This window comes from Cicer arietinum, chromosome 5 (assembly GCF_000331145.2).
Source record: "Cicer arietinum cultivar CDC Frontier isolate Library 1 chromosome 5, Cicar.CDCFrontier_v2.0, whole genome shotgun sequence".
In the NCBI taxonomy this organism is placed as follows: Eukaryota; Viridiplantae; Streptophyta; class Magnoliopsida; order Fabales; family Fabaceae; genus Cicer; species Cicer arietinum.
Window position 1 is genome coordinate 76,955,525 of NC_021164.2, and position 16,512 is coordinate 76,972,036.

Sequence of the window (16,512 nt, forward strand, 5' to 3'; positions counted from 1 at the left end):
CATTAAAAACTGTCTTAAATAAACAGTTGTTTTGAAAACCTTATTAGATAAATATTTTTTATTATAATAAACAAACATAAAACAAATTTTATTTTATTAAAAACATTTAATAAATAATATCTAAATTAATAAGTATTAAAATCACTTTTATAATTACGTAATAAACAGATCATGTGTATTGGTAAGAAAACAAATAGACCTTTTGTTTCAAAATAATTACTCTCAGCAAGTAAAAAATGATTGTACCACGAAAATTTTATTATTCGAAGATACCATTAGAAAAAAGAATATCAAGGTCTTAATCAAAGAACGGCCAAACCAATGATATGTTTCATAATTGTGATCAAATGCAATCAAGCGCCAATTGCTTATTTGTGGATTATGACAAAGCTATTTAGCTGTAAGGTGTTTTTCGTCTATTCACGTATAAGGCCTCTGCCATTTTGACAAATATGATGTGCAATCCAATCTCTTATATGATGATACAAACACTGCCGGCGTCCGATGAGATCAAGATAACCACACAGTGCCACGTGCACAAGTACATACCCTACAATTTGGATAAGGTTTCATTTTGTGCTTTCCTCACTCAGTCTAATGTTTTGTGTAAAGAAAATGACATATGTGAGAAACTGGGTAGTAAGTAGTACTAGTATTCAATTTTTATTTTACATAGTACTAGTATTCAATTTTAAACCTACAGAAAAATGATGTTACTCAAGATGACAATAAGAACTCGTTTTACACATGGATTTCTAATGTTTCGGTAGTAACTTTAAAGTCGTCCAAATAATATATGCATAAAAATGAAATGATATTGAAAAAAGTTTAATAAGAAAATATTTACTATATCAGATACTCAGTCATAATTGGTAATTTGTTTAAATGTTAGTGACACATTTACTTAACTTCTATAAATTTTTTTTATGTATTTTGTTAATTTTTTGAAAATAAATTAATATTATTATAATATTTTTAATTATTTTTATTAAATTTTCTATTTTATAATAAAAAAAAAAAAAAAAAAACATATATGCAGTGATGCTTCGATCCCCTATTCTCCTAAAAAACCAAATTTGGTAACAGAGAATGCAACTTTTCCATATAACTGTATTATAAGGGTACGACCTCTTACATAATTTTAAAAATATAAAGTTTTTACCGAAGTTAGTAATTTTTTTTCAATAAGTGATACGTAAACTTAGATAAAAGTTCATCAATAATGGACAATACATTGATTACGGGCCGAACCACAAGTCTACTAACGGACCCCAACCATAAAAGTGCACAATGTTAGACAAATAAGTAGAGGAAATATAATAATAAATATTTAATTTTCTCAATATTTTTGTGTAATTTAAAGTCACTAATCAGATAGATCGACATACAAAAAATATATGAGTGAGAGGAACTAAGTCAAAATTAAATTTAGGTTGGGACAAGGTGAAAAACAAAACAGAGGGTCATTAATTTGTGGAACATTTAATTAAAGAAGGGTGAAACTATGTTCAAAAAATGACAAATTTGATTTGTAGCCGTGGATAAAAAACAAGTAAAACATATTTTCATTCTCACAAGAATATTTGCTTTATGAAACAACGATCAAATAAAAAAAATTATTTTTTAAAAACTATTTAAAAATATTGTAAATTTCTCAGGGTTTGCTTCTTGAAAATTACCTCTGACGTATATTGTCCCACTGTCAAATCATATGACAACACATTAGTTCAAATTAGGACATTTCAAAACAATTTACCTCACGTAAATTTTTACAAAGACTAATAACTCCTCGAAAATTCCCACAGGGGTTTGGGTTAGAAAATCATTAAAAAATAAATTTTTGAGGGATTTTGTATGTGTATTTTTTAGGAATTTTGTCGCTGTGAAATGCGCGTATGGGTTTTTTAGCCTTAGAGATGATTTCAAATTTTATTTTACATGAATTACAGATTTATCATCTATATCGTTTTTCTTTGTTTTTGTGTTCTGTTTCCATTTTTTTTCTCATTGTTAATTAATCAATAACTTTTCTTATTGTTGCTAAAAAAAATCATGCGACCTGTTTTCATGAGATAGAATTTGGAGAATATGATTATTTTTGTTATGTTTTGTTTAAATTAAATGACATTACTATTTTTGTACTTATTATAGAATATTAGTAGGAGTTTAGCTTAAAAATTAAAATCTAAACATAAAAATAACTTTGCATTAAATTAAATTCAAAATAATCACTAAAATCTAACGACCAAATAGTTACTGTGTAATGTGTGAGTGTTTTAAATTCTGAGTATCAAGTTCGATTCTCTTTACTCATAAGAAAAAAAAAACTGAAAATCATTCAGAAAAAAAAACTGAAAATCATATTAGCCCTAATGAACAATGGGCGGCAAAACATAGGTAAAAAATTAATGATAGAAGATGTTTAATTTAAGGGATCAAACTTGACCATCATTGACTCTTACGAAGGAAGATCAAGTTTGCTCCATTAAACATGCATGCATGGATACAATTGGATTTGTTTTTAGCTCCTAAGTTCCATTTGATTGATTATTTGGTTTTAATTAAAATACTAATACTACCAATAATTAAGTTGGTCTACCAAAGTTATGGTGTTGTTGCCACGGTTCAGTGCCGCCATCAGTTACTATGTATGACATACATGACAATGGCACGAGACATAGACCTCGACTTCTCAAATCTTGCTTTGGTTCTCCATTTATGTCGCATGTTGTTGAATCCTGACATATTTATGAATATTTAATCTCAATGAAAAATATGTATAGTGGCTTCTTATTCTTCTATTGTAAAATGAATATAGTAATAGAATATTTACCCCTCTCATCACTCTATTGTTTTGGTTTTGTGATAACTTCATATACGGAACGCTCAATGTCTGCATGAAGAATAGTTATATTAATTAATAAGTAAAAACCAAATAAGTATTTAAAGGGAAAAACATAAGGTAATTAGGTTATGAATATAAGTGGAAAATATTAAGTACCTCGACTTGGCCTTGAAGGAATTTAATGTATCCAATAGCTTCCATTAGTACGGATGCCGTGTCTGTCTGCAACACACGCATACTCTCTTAATTGGCAAAATCACACATTTAAAGATTACATAGATGCATGATTTTTGAGACGGTAAAAAATCCGAATTCAACAAATTGAAGAAGTTGTTACTCAATATATTGTACCTTTCCGAAAGGAGCTACCAACTGCTGAAGAGCCGCAATCCTATCTCCTAATTTCTCTTTCCTAACCTGAAGTATTAAATTCAAACCAAAAAATAATGCATAAGCAAATTATCTCGGTTGAAGGTAATGCAGTTAAAACACTACACTGAGTTGTAAATTTGTATTACTAGACTCAAACATAAGAAACAAAATAGTGTTTTGGTGAATTTGAATATAAACAAATTTGAACTAGTTAATTTAATGTTGTCATTCCAAAAACATCCTTGAATTACATTTTGTTTTAAACAAATTTCTATAGAAAATCAAATTAAAAGAAATAGTTATTTGAAAATTCTTTTTTTATTACTTTAAGAAAATTAAACAAAAATTAAAATATATTTGATTAAATTATGTGCCAAATACATCTTAACTTTTATTTATATTTGTGATCGAATTGAAGTACACAAATTATGAATTTTGCTTCATAATTTATTTTTTTTTTTGCCTAAAAGACATTATATATATATATATATATATATATATATATATAAATAAGTAACTAAATTGCTAGACTCACACACTTTAAATTTAAAGAAATGAAATATCTTAGATTCAAATTCTTGCATTCATTTATCAATATTCTTACGACTATCAATTGAGTTCTACTTATTAAATAAATGTATTTTTTTACTAAAGGAGTTTATTGTATTGATCATTTAAAATTTGCACATTTCAATAAATATTATTTTTAAATCCTTGTATTACTGATCTGCTTTAAAAATTTCAACAAGTGTACCTTTAGAAGAATTGTTAGCATTTAACATAGGAAACTTTGAGCATGTATGCAATAAGAATATTGCAGGTTTGCTAATTACTATGAGTTCATAAAATGGTCAGGAATATAATATTTAAAAGAATTTAATTTATATTATTTGTAAAGAGTTTTTAAGACGTGGACAAATTATGATGGTTAGATATTATTGGAGAAAATAAAATAAAATGTCATGTTAAAAATAAATTGAATTTTAAAAATAAATTATACACAAGGACATCTCTCACCTTTACGAACATGTGTTCACTTCAATATAAAATTTTAAGAAAAACTTAAGAGATATTAAAAATGTTGAACTTGTATTATAATTATTTTTAAAATTATACATACAATAGACTGTGATGTGTTGATATTATTTAATTCAAAAATTAATTTATATTTAGAATTGAGGTTATATCCTATATATTAATTTGTTTTTGTCCCATGAAAGATAAGGCACCTTAAAGGGTGGGCACGAAGGGCGTGATTCGGATGAAGATCGTGATTTCTTCAATGCTGTTTGAGATTGAGAAACTTTTGACTCCATCAAGGTGCACCCTCTCTTTGTTTCTACCGTGCCAATATTGCTCAATAGCGATTGCTGCTTAATTATGCACACACAAAAAAAAGAGGAAAGATTAGTCCAATAATAATTGAAGTGACCCCGTCTTTTTCCAACAAGAAGAAAAAAAAAAGAAGAAAGAAATAAAGAAGCCAAAAGAAAAGGAAAAAAGATGATATATAAATTATGATTAAAGATATGTTGTATCCTGTTTAAAGCTATGGAGGATATATATTCTATTGTGCCTAAAAAGATAAAACTGTATCTCTTTGCCACAAAGTTAATAAAAAAAATTATTGCAAAGGGTAACTTTTTTTCATCAAAAGACTTATCCGCTAATAAACTCTAGTCAACTTCGTTATAATTAGTACTAGTATATTCTTAATATCATGCTTATCTCTTAATATATAGTTTTGCAAAATATAAAACATTTGAATATCCCTTTCGCATATACATGCACGTATGGAATATAAAAAATATATATATTATACACTTAGAATTGAAGCATTCATGATATAGTAATTTAATTTGCAAGGAAAAAAGGAAAAGAAAAACTTACATTACTAGAGTTACTAGAAGAGGAGTGGTGCATAGGATGAAGATGAAAAGAAAGGTTGTTGTCATGATGAGTAAATTTACCAAAATGAGGCTGAGAAGTATTAGTAAATGATGTCGGTGAAGTGGTTAATAGATCTAAGGACTGCATGTTCATATCCAAAGTTGTGGAGGAAGAGTAGTGATTCAAGTTTGAGATGTTTATACTTGGGTGAATCTGGCTACTTGCAATGTGATTTGTGCCTCCAAAATTAGGATTATTATAACTTTGAGAACTATAAAAGTCTTGTTCAGTTAAAAGAGTCTTGAGCATGGTTGAATTATTAGGAGTTGTGTAATTAAGCATTTCTGTGAATTTGGGGAAATTAGCAAATGAGATCTCTTCCTTTGAAAATTCATCACTTGTCCACTGATTATGATAACCTAAATCTTGAATCATATCACTCTTGTGTGCTATTAAACATGATCTTGATCTTTGATTAGTAGCTTCTTGGAGGTTTGAGTTGAAGTTCCCTGCATTATTCCTACATACACATGTAATATATTTTAATTATGCATGCTTGTGGTATTTATGAGGAAGAAGACAAATTAAAGCCCTAGTCTAGTACAAATAGAATTAGAAGAATTAAAAAGAGAGAAGCTAAGGGACTTACAAAGTGATGTTAGGGTTCCAAGAGTGGATTGTTGCATAGGATGGAGTGGAATTGGATAAAGAAGAAGAAGCAGAAGAAGAAGAAGGGTCAACAACAGGGGATGGTTGGTCTTGTTGGAGATTGGTGGTAGATTCCATAATCATAAACTTATAATAATGTAATGTAATGTAATGTATGTAAGGTGTTAATTAAAGGGATGAATGAAAATCCCAAGATGAGTGATTAAGATTATTAGTAAGTGAAAGGAATCTCCAACACTGTAATTGAAAGGAACACAGTTCCAGGTGACACTCTCACATACCAACCTCGGTTCTACTTTTTTTTCTCTTTACTCTTTCAAGTTTTTCATCTAAATAAAGTATCCTTGAAAAGGAAGTAAGAGAATGATGAGTGAGTATTTGATATATCTTCAAATATTTAATCCATCATATACCCATACCATATAACTTTCTCTCTCTGACTTTTAATTATTTAAGTTTCCTTTAAGGCCTACTTCACTTTTTCTATTTTGCAGCTTTGAGTCTATAAATAAAGAAATAAATTTTGTCCTATTTCTGTTTGATAAGTAATATATTAATTTCCCAATTTAGTGCTGGATCACTCACTGTCTCAAACTTTATGGCCGATTAGAGTGTGAATACGCTATGATTAAACCTTAGATCCCAAGGCTTCAACAAACCAAAGCTCTCTGCTATTTTGAAATCATAGCAACCACGCTCGCTCTAGCTATATATATTCTCTTTCTTTATTTACACCCCACATGTTCAGACCCAATTCTCTCCCATTGTCCCATTACATATATAGGCGCTTCTTGCTCAATTTCTTAATTCTCCCTTCTTCTGCCTAACCGACTCAACAATCATCTCTAACTAATCTTTTAGCCTTCAATCGTTCCTTCACTCTAATTACCCCAACTCACATTATTTTCATGCGTTTGTCTTTATTAAATATACATCTTTCTATAGTACTCAATAACTTTTCAACAACACTTCTAATACAAATAAGAATTTAATTTACTTCAACGATTCAGAGTTTTTATATTCTCAATCAATTATAATCGTTAGATTGTTAATAATTGAATTTTGAATTTTACTAAAATCATCCTCATAAAATGATTATGATGTATTAACGGTATAAAACTTTTTATGCTAAAAGTGCATAGAAATTAAATGTATGTCTAATACTTTGAATATATTTCAGAAATTTTTTCCATTTTAAATTTTTTTTTTAATTATATCATCTAATTAATATTATGTACGTCATTCTCAATTTTTTTATTTTTACTTTGTGTTTATGACAATTGGAATACATCAATTATTAATAAAGATAATTTAATAAAATTGTTATTTTCTTTTTTGTTTATCACCTTTTTATGAATTTGTATGAAATTATCGAATGCAATATTTATTTTAAGAGAAAGGAAATGCTTTCAAATTTCATAACAGCTGGAGTTTATGTTAATTAACTAATTAAGCAAAGATCGGTTCATTAATTTTATGCTTTTCACCCATCTAATAATTGCATATTTGCATTAACCTCAATCTTTTTGACAATTGACATCCCAATCCACGAGGCGACAATTCAATATTAAGGATTTGATATTATAATTTTAATAGACGAAGTTGAAATTCTCTTAAAGAAATTTTTATAGAATAAGTCTTTATATTATTTTTCCCATTTTTTTAAAATCAAGTTTATTTACGATTTACCTCAATCTAACAAACTTCAGGATTCAACTATTTATATTTGGTTGAAATATATCAAATATCACAAGAGTATGAAAGAAAAAATATATATTTAAAAACATCTAAAAAATTATATTTAACATTTGATTATTTTAAAAATATACATCTACTAAACGTTGAATGATCAGAAATTTTATTATAAATTAGATCGTGTCATATATCCAATTGTTTTATTGCGTCCTTGACCTTTTTTGACCTGGTATGACTACAAATAATTTGTCAATAGAACTTGGACTATAAAGTGATAAAAGATTTTCTTTTTTGTTGTTAAAAAGGCTAAAAGAAGGTTAAAAAATTTGCAAGCCTCCTTAATGGACCTTAACTTTCTATTTGCTTTCCGGCTGTTCAATTTGGAGTCACAATCCTTATAATTAAATTAAAATTGTAAAAAACTTTTTCTTTAAAAAATTTCTTACTAAACTCTTAATATAAGATCTCCGATTAAAATAATTTTTTTATATTTGGACTCATTATTTTATTATATTTTGTAGGCTTATAAATTCTAAATATTTTGTTAATTTTGAATTATTTTTTTTGAAAAATTATCAAAATTAATGTTTCTCAAAAAATTAAAATAAAATAAAAAAATTCAAAAATTTGTGAGAAAAAATTTTAAAAAAATCATTGAAAAAATCAATTTTTATTCTCGAATTAACAAAAAATACAAAAAAAAATTATAAATTACTTTTTATCGAAAAAAAAATCAAAACTTTTTTATCAGAATATTTTAAGATAAAAGTCAAAAGAAGTTATTTCTCGAAAAAAAATAAAGACAATTTTTTTTAAGAAAACATTGAATTTTTTATAAATAAAAAAAGTGGGCCTACATGCCCACTATGCCTACAAAATTTTAAGAATTTTTTAGTGTTGAGGGCTTTCTTTTTTTAAGTCTTTTTAACTACGAAATTTTTTTAACCCTCAAATAAGCTGAGACCAATAATTAGTAGACTTGTCAAATTTACAACTCTACTTATAATTGGGTTGAGTGGTGCTCTCCACGTACCCTTATCAAGTTATACCCCGCTTGCCAAATTGTTTACTACATGAGGGATGTGATGGTCATTTCCAAAGTTAATGGTGAATTCTATTTAGATTGTTGTTCAATTAAGAAAGTGTACATTATATTGTCATAGATTGCTCACACAATGTTATTTTTCATCCCATCCAAGTTATAATTCAAGAATCAACTCCTTTAAAGTTAGAGGTAATACAGACATTATTATGTCCTTAAATTTGAAATCTCAATTGATAAATGCTGATATTGTTAGGTTGTACATTTTATCTCAAATTCGAATCTGAAATTTCACAATTGTGTTAGTTAATTATAGTGAAATTTATCATCTATTTTAAGATAATATATATATATATATATATATATATATATATTATCAATTATTAATTAATAAATTAACAGTGTATTCTTATATAATAAATTATAAAAAAAAATAAATTCTTGATATATGTTTTTTTTTTACATATTAAAATAAATTTCTTGATTTTTTAACTTTACTAATTAATTATCCTAATTCAAGTGATTCATTGGAGACATTTCAAAGAGTGTGAAAATGAAATTTAGAGTTCAAATTCTAACTACTAGCATACTTCATCTGTCTTCAATTGTGTCACTTTGGTAAAATAATTTTATCTTAAAATAAATGTCATTTTTAATTTTTATTTTATGTAATATCATCTTTTTCCAACAATACATCTAATTAATATTATATAATACACTAAATTGTGAATAGGTAAACCATCGAAAATGAAGGATATAGATTGATACATAGACGTTACACACACAAAAAAACAATTGATATATAAACATGCAAAGTACATAGAACAAGTTAGTGACGAAACGTACATAAACATCAAAAGGACATAATATAATTCACAAACTTTTTTTTAGAAAAAGTAACGAGGAAGATAATTATTATTAATAACGGGAACACTTAAAATTTACATTTGTCTCGTATAAACTTTTGAATTCACCCTTTAAGGTTACAACATTTTTCGTCTTGGTATATCGTAACTCTGAGAACCAAATTTGACGAACCCAAAGACCATTTTGAAAGTATATTCTCAATCTTTATATTGCATTTGGGGCAAAGGACACAACAAATCACACCTATAGTTTAGATTGTCTATAGGGAGGAAATTGTTAAGAATACGCCAAACCAAGTAAATATATTTTGAAGGAGTCTTGGTCTTTCAAACCATATTCTAAATCTTTTTTGAACAATCATTTGTGGAGTGTCCGGGGCAATTAAAATGAATGGTAAAAATAATAGAAACGCAGGAGAGTTACATGCACCATAATTTTAAATATGTGACATTTAAATTGAAAAAAGTTTGATCGGGAAAATGTGATCTGATTAACATTTCCGTTTTCTTCTTGGATTAATGATTAACACCTCTGTTTTTGTCCTTGTATATTCAAGAGAAAACCAAATATAGACAAAAATAAAAGTACTTTCAACGCAGGAATAGGAGCAGCAACTTTAATTTGGTCAATGTGGCCTTTTCTACTTTTCGTGCATGTGTTAATCAATGAATAAAGAGTACCAAAAAAATATCAATGAATAAAGAGTTAGTCATATGCAGATTTGTTTTTCTTCCACAAAAACCCACAACCATATGCAGAATCAGACCAGAGCAAAATATATACAATAAACACACATCAAAACACATTTTGATTCGGCACATCACATCATCCTAGGGTGCATGAAACATTAAATTAAGTGTACACATTTTTCGTACCACAAGAAAAGCTAAATGTCTTAGATTAATTGACTAGAAGTATCGTTTTAGTGTTCATTTATTTTTATTTAAAAAATGATATTCACGTTTAAATTAATAAAATATATTGATATAATATAAATTTAAATTAACTAAAATAAAAAATTTTAAATCTGCAAATAAACTCACAGTATATAGGTTAATAGTATAAAATGATAATTTAGCATAAAATAAAAAACATACTTATAAATATGACAAAATCTTCAAATGTCTGGAATAATTATGCCTCTCAAATAGAGTCGCACCAAGACGGAAACACCAAAAAGCACCGCAATTAAATGATGATGAAATCACATAAAAAATAAGAAAGGAAAACAATTTGTGTGAAAGCCACTTATTTAGATAAAATAAAATAAAAAAATGACTTGGAAGGGTGATTTCAGAAAATGGGGACATTGCTATAAGAAATGTATCCATTTATTATAGATTATAAAAATATTGACTTTGCCATTTCTTAAATTAGAGATAATTTATTAAAGATTTTTTGAAAAAACTAGAAACTACTTTAAGTTAGTTTACTGTATGGAAATTGTTATTTTTAAATAATTAATTTTAAAAAATATTTTTTATGAGAAATTATTTAAAAAAGTTTTTCATTTAAAACATGTTTCAGATTCTTTTTTATATTTCTGCTGCACAAAGAAAATATCATTTTTAGATTCTACCAAACCGTTGAAATTTTTTGAAATATTTTGAAGTGATTATTTTTTTAAAAAAATCTCTTAATTGCTAATTATTTTCAATATATAAAATTCAATCACCACCGTGTGCTCAGCAATTCAGGGAATAACTTTTCCTGACTTCCTTTATTTGTGTAGTATACTGTATGCATGTTTTTATTTTTTTATTAATGCAGTATAGTTTATATATATATATATATATATATTATAATGTGGCCCTCTTATATTAAAGGAGAGTTATTGTACTAGAATTAATCAATTCTACGTATATAGCTGTTGATTGAGCAAAGGGAGTGATATAAAAATTTGGTGAGTCCCACAATAGTTCACATCGGACGAAAAGATGATGGATGAGAATATGAGATCAGAGTATGGGCAGCTTAGCTTTGCTTTTAGAACTTTTATGCCTTTAACTCTCCCTACTCTGCCATGGCCATGCCATCCATCTAATTTAATTCTCGATTTCTCTATTTATATAATAATACAATAATAATACTAATTTTTTTGTTAAAATTATAGTCTATCCAAACCTAGATGTTTATACTAAATTTTCTGAGAAGAGTAATTGTTTCTCACTTTCTTGGTAATCTTAGTCTACGAAAGGGGCAGTTTTATTTGGATCATGTGCTCATGTTGTTATAATGAACAAGTTCTTCCAAATAAGACGTTTGGTTGGGTTGCATTGGATTTCGTATCTCCAATTGAACTTATACCTAAATTCTTATTTTATATTAAATTTAATTTATTTTTTTCAATACTATTTATCTAAATATTATTTATATTTATATATATATATTTTTTTTTATGATCCACTCTTTCATATGTTATTCATCTTTTCAATCAATTTATTCATTAATTATTATATATCCTCTTCTTTCTCTGATAAAACAATATGTCAAAATTTAATATTAAGTCTAATTCATTTTTCTCAATATTATTTATTTATATACCGATCCACTTTTCATATGTTAGTCATCTTTACATGAATTCTTGATGTTGTCGTATAATTGTTGAAATAACTTATTTTATTTTTAAAAAAATAGAGAAAATAAATTTGAAAATATCATTAATTCTGCTAAAGAAAATCTCTATAATTATTAAATAAAATATTAATGATTTATTTATTAAATTTTAAAAAAGTCTCGTCTAATAATTTTGTTTTATGCCTCATAACGTGTTGGACCAGTCTTGTTTATGAAACAAACAAAATTGTGCTTGCGTAGGTCAGCCTAGCTAGCCCATGAGTCATCCAGTTTCTGAGGACTCTACCCTTCACTTCCACACCTAAATCTATTACTCCTCAATCAACGTGAAAATATAATTTTATCTTTTTAATCATCTATAAAACCATCCTTTTTTTTTACTTCTCATTTGTTCACTCTCTTTTTCGAAACTTTATAAAAATTACCTTAACCTTCGAAACTTTCAAAATCTTCGAAATCAAAAGTAAGTATCACTCGAAAATTTGAAACTTTAAAAATATAAAATTTTAGAATTTTCAAAACTTTCGAACAATTCAAAATAAGAAACTTTTAAAACTTTTTTAGATTTGAAAACTTTTAAAACTTTTCAAATTTTTGAAATGTAATCTTTATTTCAAAAATTTGAAACTTCTAAATATTTCAAAATCATGTTTTAAGTGTGAAATGAAATTGTATAGTCATATTTAAAAAAAAAATTCATGATGAATCGGAACCAAATTTCATTTATATATATATATATTTGAAATATCTTGTATGAATATATATACCAGTTTTTTATAACTACTAAAATTTCGAACATGTTATATATAAATCAGAAATTAAACAAAAATAAATAAATAAATAAATAAAACACACACACACAAAATTTGGTAATTTGTGGGAGTGGAAGTTCTTTTCAAAAAAATTGGTCGTGGGTAAGCGATAATAGCATAATAAACTTGATTGTTTTTCTTTGAGAAAAATAAAAGTGCAGTGTAGGGTTGTGGGGTCAAATTATCTTATGAATGATATTCATGCCTGGTAGAGTTCACAAATTTATATGAGAACACTTAAACAGATCCCGTGTTTTCAGGAGTATTGAGGATGAAATTATATTAAGCGCTTCATTTAGAGAAATAACATGACTCTTTCACTATTTATAGTGTAAAAATTTAAATTGCAATAGTCTCTAAATATAATTCGATTGTGAATCACATTTCAAATACGGAGAAGATTTAATACTGAATAGTGCTCTAAATATTATTAAATCTTATTAAATGAATTTATGGATTAAAAAAATCAATAAATAAAATGTATTGCACCCTACCACCACCTTTAAATTTAGGGAACTATTAATTGTACTTTAATAATTGAGAATGCAAATCCTGCACTATTCCATATTTCAATTTTGCCCAAAAATATAATTTTTTTCATCACACCCCATCATTCTACACCGTTTCATAAATTTCAAATTTACTATTGTGATGTATATTTTAGGTGACATATTTTTGGTATATAATTTTCTCTCTCTAACTTGTATTAAATAAACTAAGTTTATGATATACTCTCTTCTTCTTAGAATAGGTGATTTTATTTAACTATTTCACATTAATTAAAAAATAATATAAATCAAATAAAAAATATTTCTTTTATTAGATTAATTTAAAAATATTTTTGTGCACGAGCAAAAAAAGTAGAAAGTAGAATTGAATTATTGAGGTAGTATTTTAATTCCCTGAAGTTTAGTGTTTATTTCCATTGTCTTTTAATTACTAGGTTATACTATATTTTTTGTTGAAATATTAATTTATACATTTATGTAATAAAAAAAGACTAATTTATATATTTGGGGCATTATGCACAAACTTTCTAATTCTTATGGAATTTTTTAGTTTCTTATTGTTGTTATATATCTTTTAACTTAACATTGGACTATTTTTTGTTTAAATAATATTGTTATATTATAAAAAGTATCGTTTTAAAATTCATTTTAAATTTTATTTGGCGGATCAACTCTTTGTGTATACAATTGGAGGAGAATAATTGTTCTAATCTAATTTTAAATCTTAATTAAAATAATTTTTATTAAATTTTACTTATTTCTTAAACGAACTTGAAATTACTAGGAGTTCGTCCTTTTAAAAATTAAAGAGTTAAAAAAAAAATTGATAGAGAAAAATAATGTTGATTTTTTATTTATTTAAATAGTCATAAAATAAAATTCACAAAGAGGAGCATCCCCCAAGTGTAGGTTTCATGACCCTAAGTTTGAGAAAGCGTATATTCTTCTGTTCCAATGCTTTGTCTTCTTCTTTACATGCTTTTTACTCCAGCTCCTTTTAGGCCGGCTTTTGAGGGTTTTGCTTGATTCATCAAAACTATTTAAAATAAAGTTGCAAATTCAAATAACCAATTTATTCTACTACAACTCCAAGATTAAATAATAATAATAATAAAATTGAAGGAATGTTTAATGGGTCATTTATATAGACTATAGAGGACAATCAACCCAACCCAAAGAAAAATTTCTTATTGAGCAGTTGTATAGGGCTCCTTTTTTATGCAAAGTATCATCAAATTTTTATCCATGACTAATATATGTGAAAATTTGATGAATCATTTTTAGTGAAATATTATCTTTTAATTATATATATATATATATATATATATCGAATAATACATTTAAGCGAAACAAAAATATGTGTACTGATATGAAATAGTATTAATAAAGAGGATTCAAATCCATATAGTGGCAATTTTTTCTCTCAAATTATACCTAGAGAGTGTGTACTATGCCACTCAACTATTAAACTTTGGTAAGTTCATTTCTAATTGAATTTCATTTGACAAATTAATTTTATACATACACACAAATCTCGGCGTTCGTACACAAACGGATTGAACGATGAACTGGACAATGGGGTAATTAATAAGAATTCATACTATGACAGTGGCAATTATTGTATAGTATGAATGAAATTGCTTAAAGGGATAAATCCTGTAAATATATAATAATTTATCATAGAAAAAGCTACGTCATTAAAAAGGGGAAAACGTACTTAACATCATATCATAGAAACCATTAGTCCATTATTATATATTTGGATTCATAAAAGAGGAAGGAAAGGCCAAGTAGAGTCTCTCTTTTCTAGCCATAAGAAATAAATTAAAGAAATCGAAAAAGCAAATATTGCATTAATTTTTTTCTTTTACACAAGCAAAAGTATATAGGGTTCACGAAGCAAGCTTCTGTTTAGGGTTCACGAAATACTTCGATTTTGATGCATGATTCTTTTTTTAATTTTGGCTATTTTTTAAAATTTTGGAACAATATAATAATAGTTTTTAAAAATATAAATTGTATTTTTTTAATTTGAAATAATATAATAATGATTTTTAATCTACATATACGTCCGTCACGTCACTATTTATTTGGCACGTCACTAAAAAATGACAACTCATCAGAATTTGGACTCAAAACTCAAATTTTGTTTGGGGACCAAAACTGGGGACAAACAAAATGAGGAGATTACTTTCGCAATTCACCTAAAATAGGGAGACCAAAAGTGCAATTAAGCCTAAAATAAAAGAGAAAAACACAAGAATTTGGAGAATTAGATCAAAATTCAAACTAAAATAACCATTGGAACATAAAATATGTCTCTTTAAAATATTTATCATGAAAACACATAGATAAAACATGACAAGAGAAAAGAGTACAAAGCAAACATCAACTAGAACAACAATGAAGATAATCCTTGACATAGATCGACATTAACAAAATATGAATTCAATAAACCTTGATTAATTATAGTTTAAAGAATAAAAAATACACAACAGAGTAGAAGCCATCCAAATCATGTCACTTTACTGAAAACCAATAAAAATAATTTTGTTTGCACTCTTTGAAAATATGAGAAATGTAAAATTGCATGTTTTTGGCTAACTCCAAACAATTCAATCATGTATTCTTTAGATGCCAAAGAACGATACTAGAATTTCTAAAAGTCGTAGTAATTAGCTGAGAGTTAGTATCTAACCAAAGCCTACTTCAATTCTTTTAAAAAGCAATAGTGATATGCAGATTAACCGCAAACCACCTAAAAAATAGCATTTTGATCTTTGACAACCCTTATAGTACCATCTATATTACACTTGACTCAGTTAATGATGGATCTGCCAAAATTGCATTAATTAACTAATTGTAAATTAACTAGACAGACTAACACCTATGCGTTGTGGGACGGAGAGACTAACACTTAAAACTAATCTATTTCATTATTTCACACAAACTAAAAAAAAAATCTATAAATAAAATAGAGATAATAGTAATTTTATCAAATTAACTTTATTAAGTATTAATGTAATTACCATGACCATAATTAAATACAAATCAAAATAGTACTCCCTTTGTCCTATTTATATCAATCAAAATAATACATATAAGAATACTATTTTGTTTCATTTTTATACCTTTGTAAATATATTTAAAATGGTCAAATAAATCATATATTTTGAAACATAGAAAAAGTAGTATATAAAATTAAAAGTGATTCAATTATAAAATAAAATTGAA

General features: G+C 26.3%; 1 protein-coding gene across 1 annotated transcript; it reads right to left on the bottom strand.

Annotated features, from left to right (window-relative positions):
* Positions 1-2,313: 2,313 nt before the first annotated feature.
* LOC101495671 (transcription factor bHLH110) lies at positions 2,314-6,177 on the bottom strand. The gene is made up of 7 exons (XM_004500932.4): positions 5,757-6,177; positions 5,108-5,627; positions 4,447-4,587; positions 3,197-3,262; positions 3,002-3,067; positions 2,834-2,893; positions 2,314-2,738 (listed from the first exon to the last, which is right to left on the bottom strand). Exons 1-7 carry the CDS (start codon positions 5,897-5,899, stop codon positions 2,586-2,588), a joined length of 1,149 nt encoding a protein of 382 aa, XP_004500989.1. The 5' UTR covers positions 5,900-6,177; the 3' UTR covers positions 2,314-2,585.
* Positions 6,178-16,512: the final 10,335 nt, after the last annotated feature.

Coding starts and splice junctions, on each gene's coding strand:
- LOC101495671 (XM_004500932.4), bottom strand. CDS start 5,899: ATGATTATGGAATCTACCACCAATCTCCAACAAGACCAACCATCCCCT. Junction 4,588..5,107: donor CTTCTAGTAACTCTAGTAAT/GTAAGTTTTTCT, acceptor ATAATTAAGCAG/CAATCGCTATTGAGCAATAT. Junction 3,263..4,446: donor CTTCGTGCCCACCCTTTAAG/GTGCCTTATCTT, acceptor TTAATACTTCAG/GTTAGGAAAGAGAAATTAGG.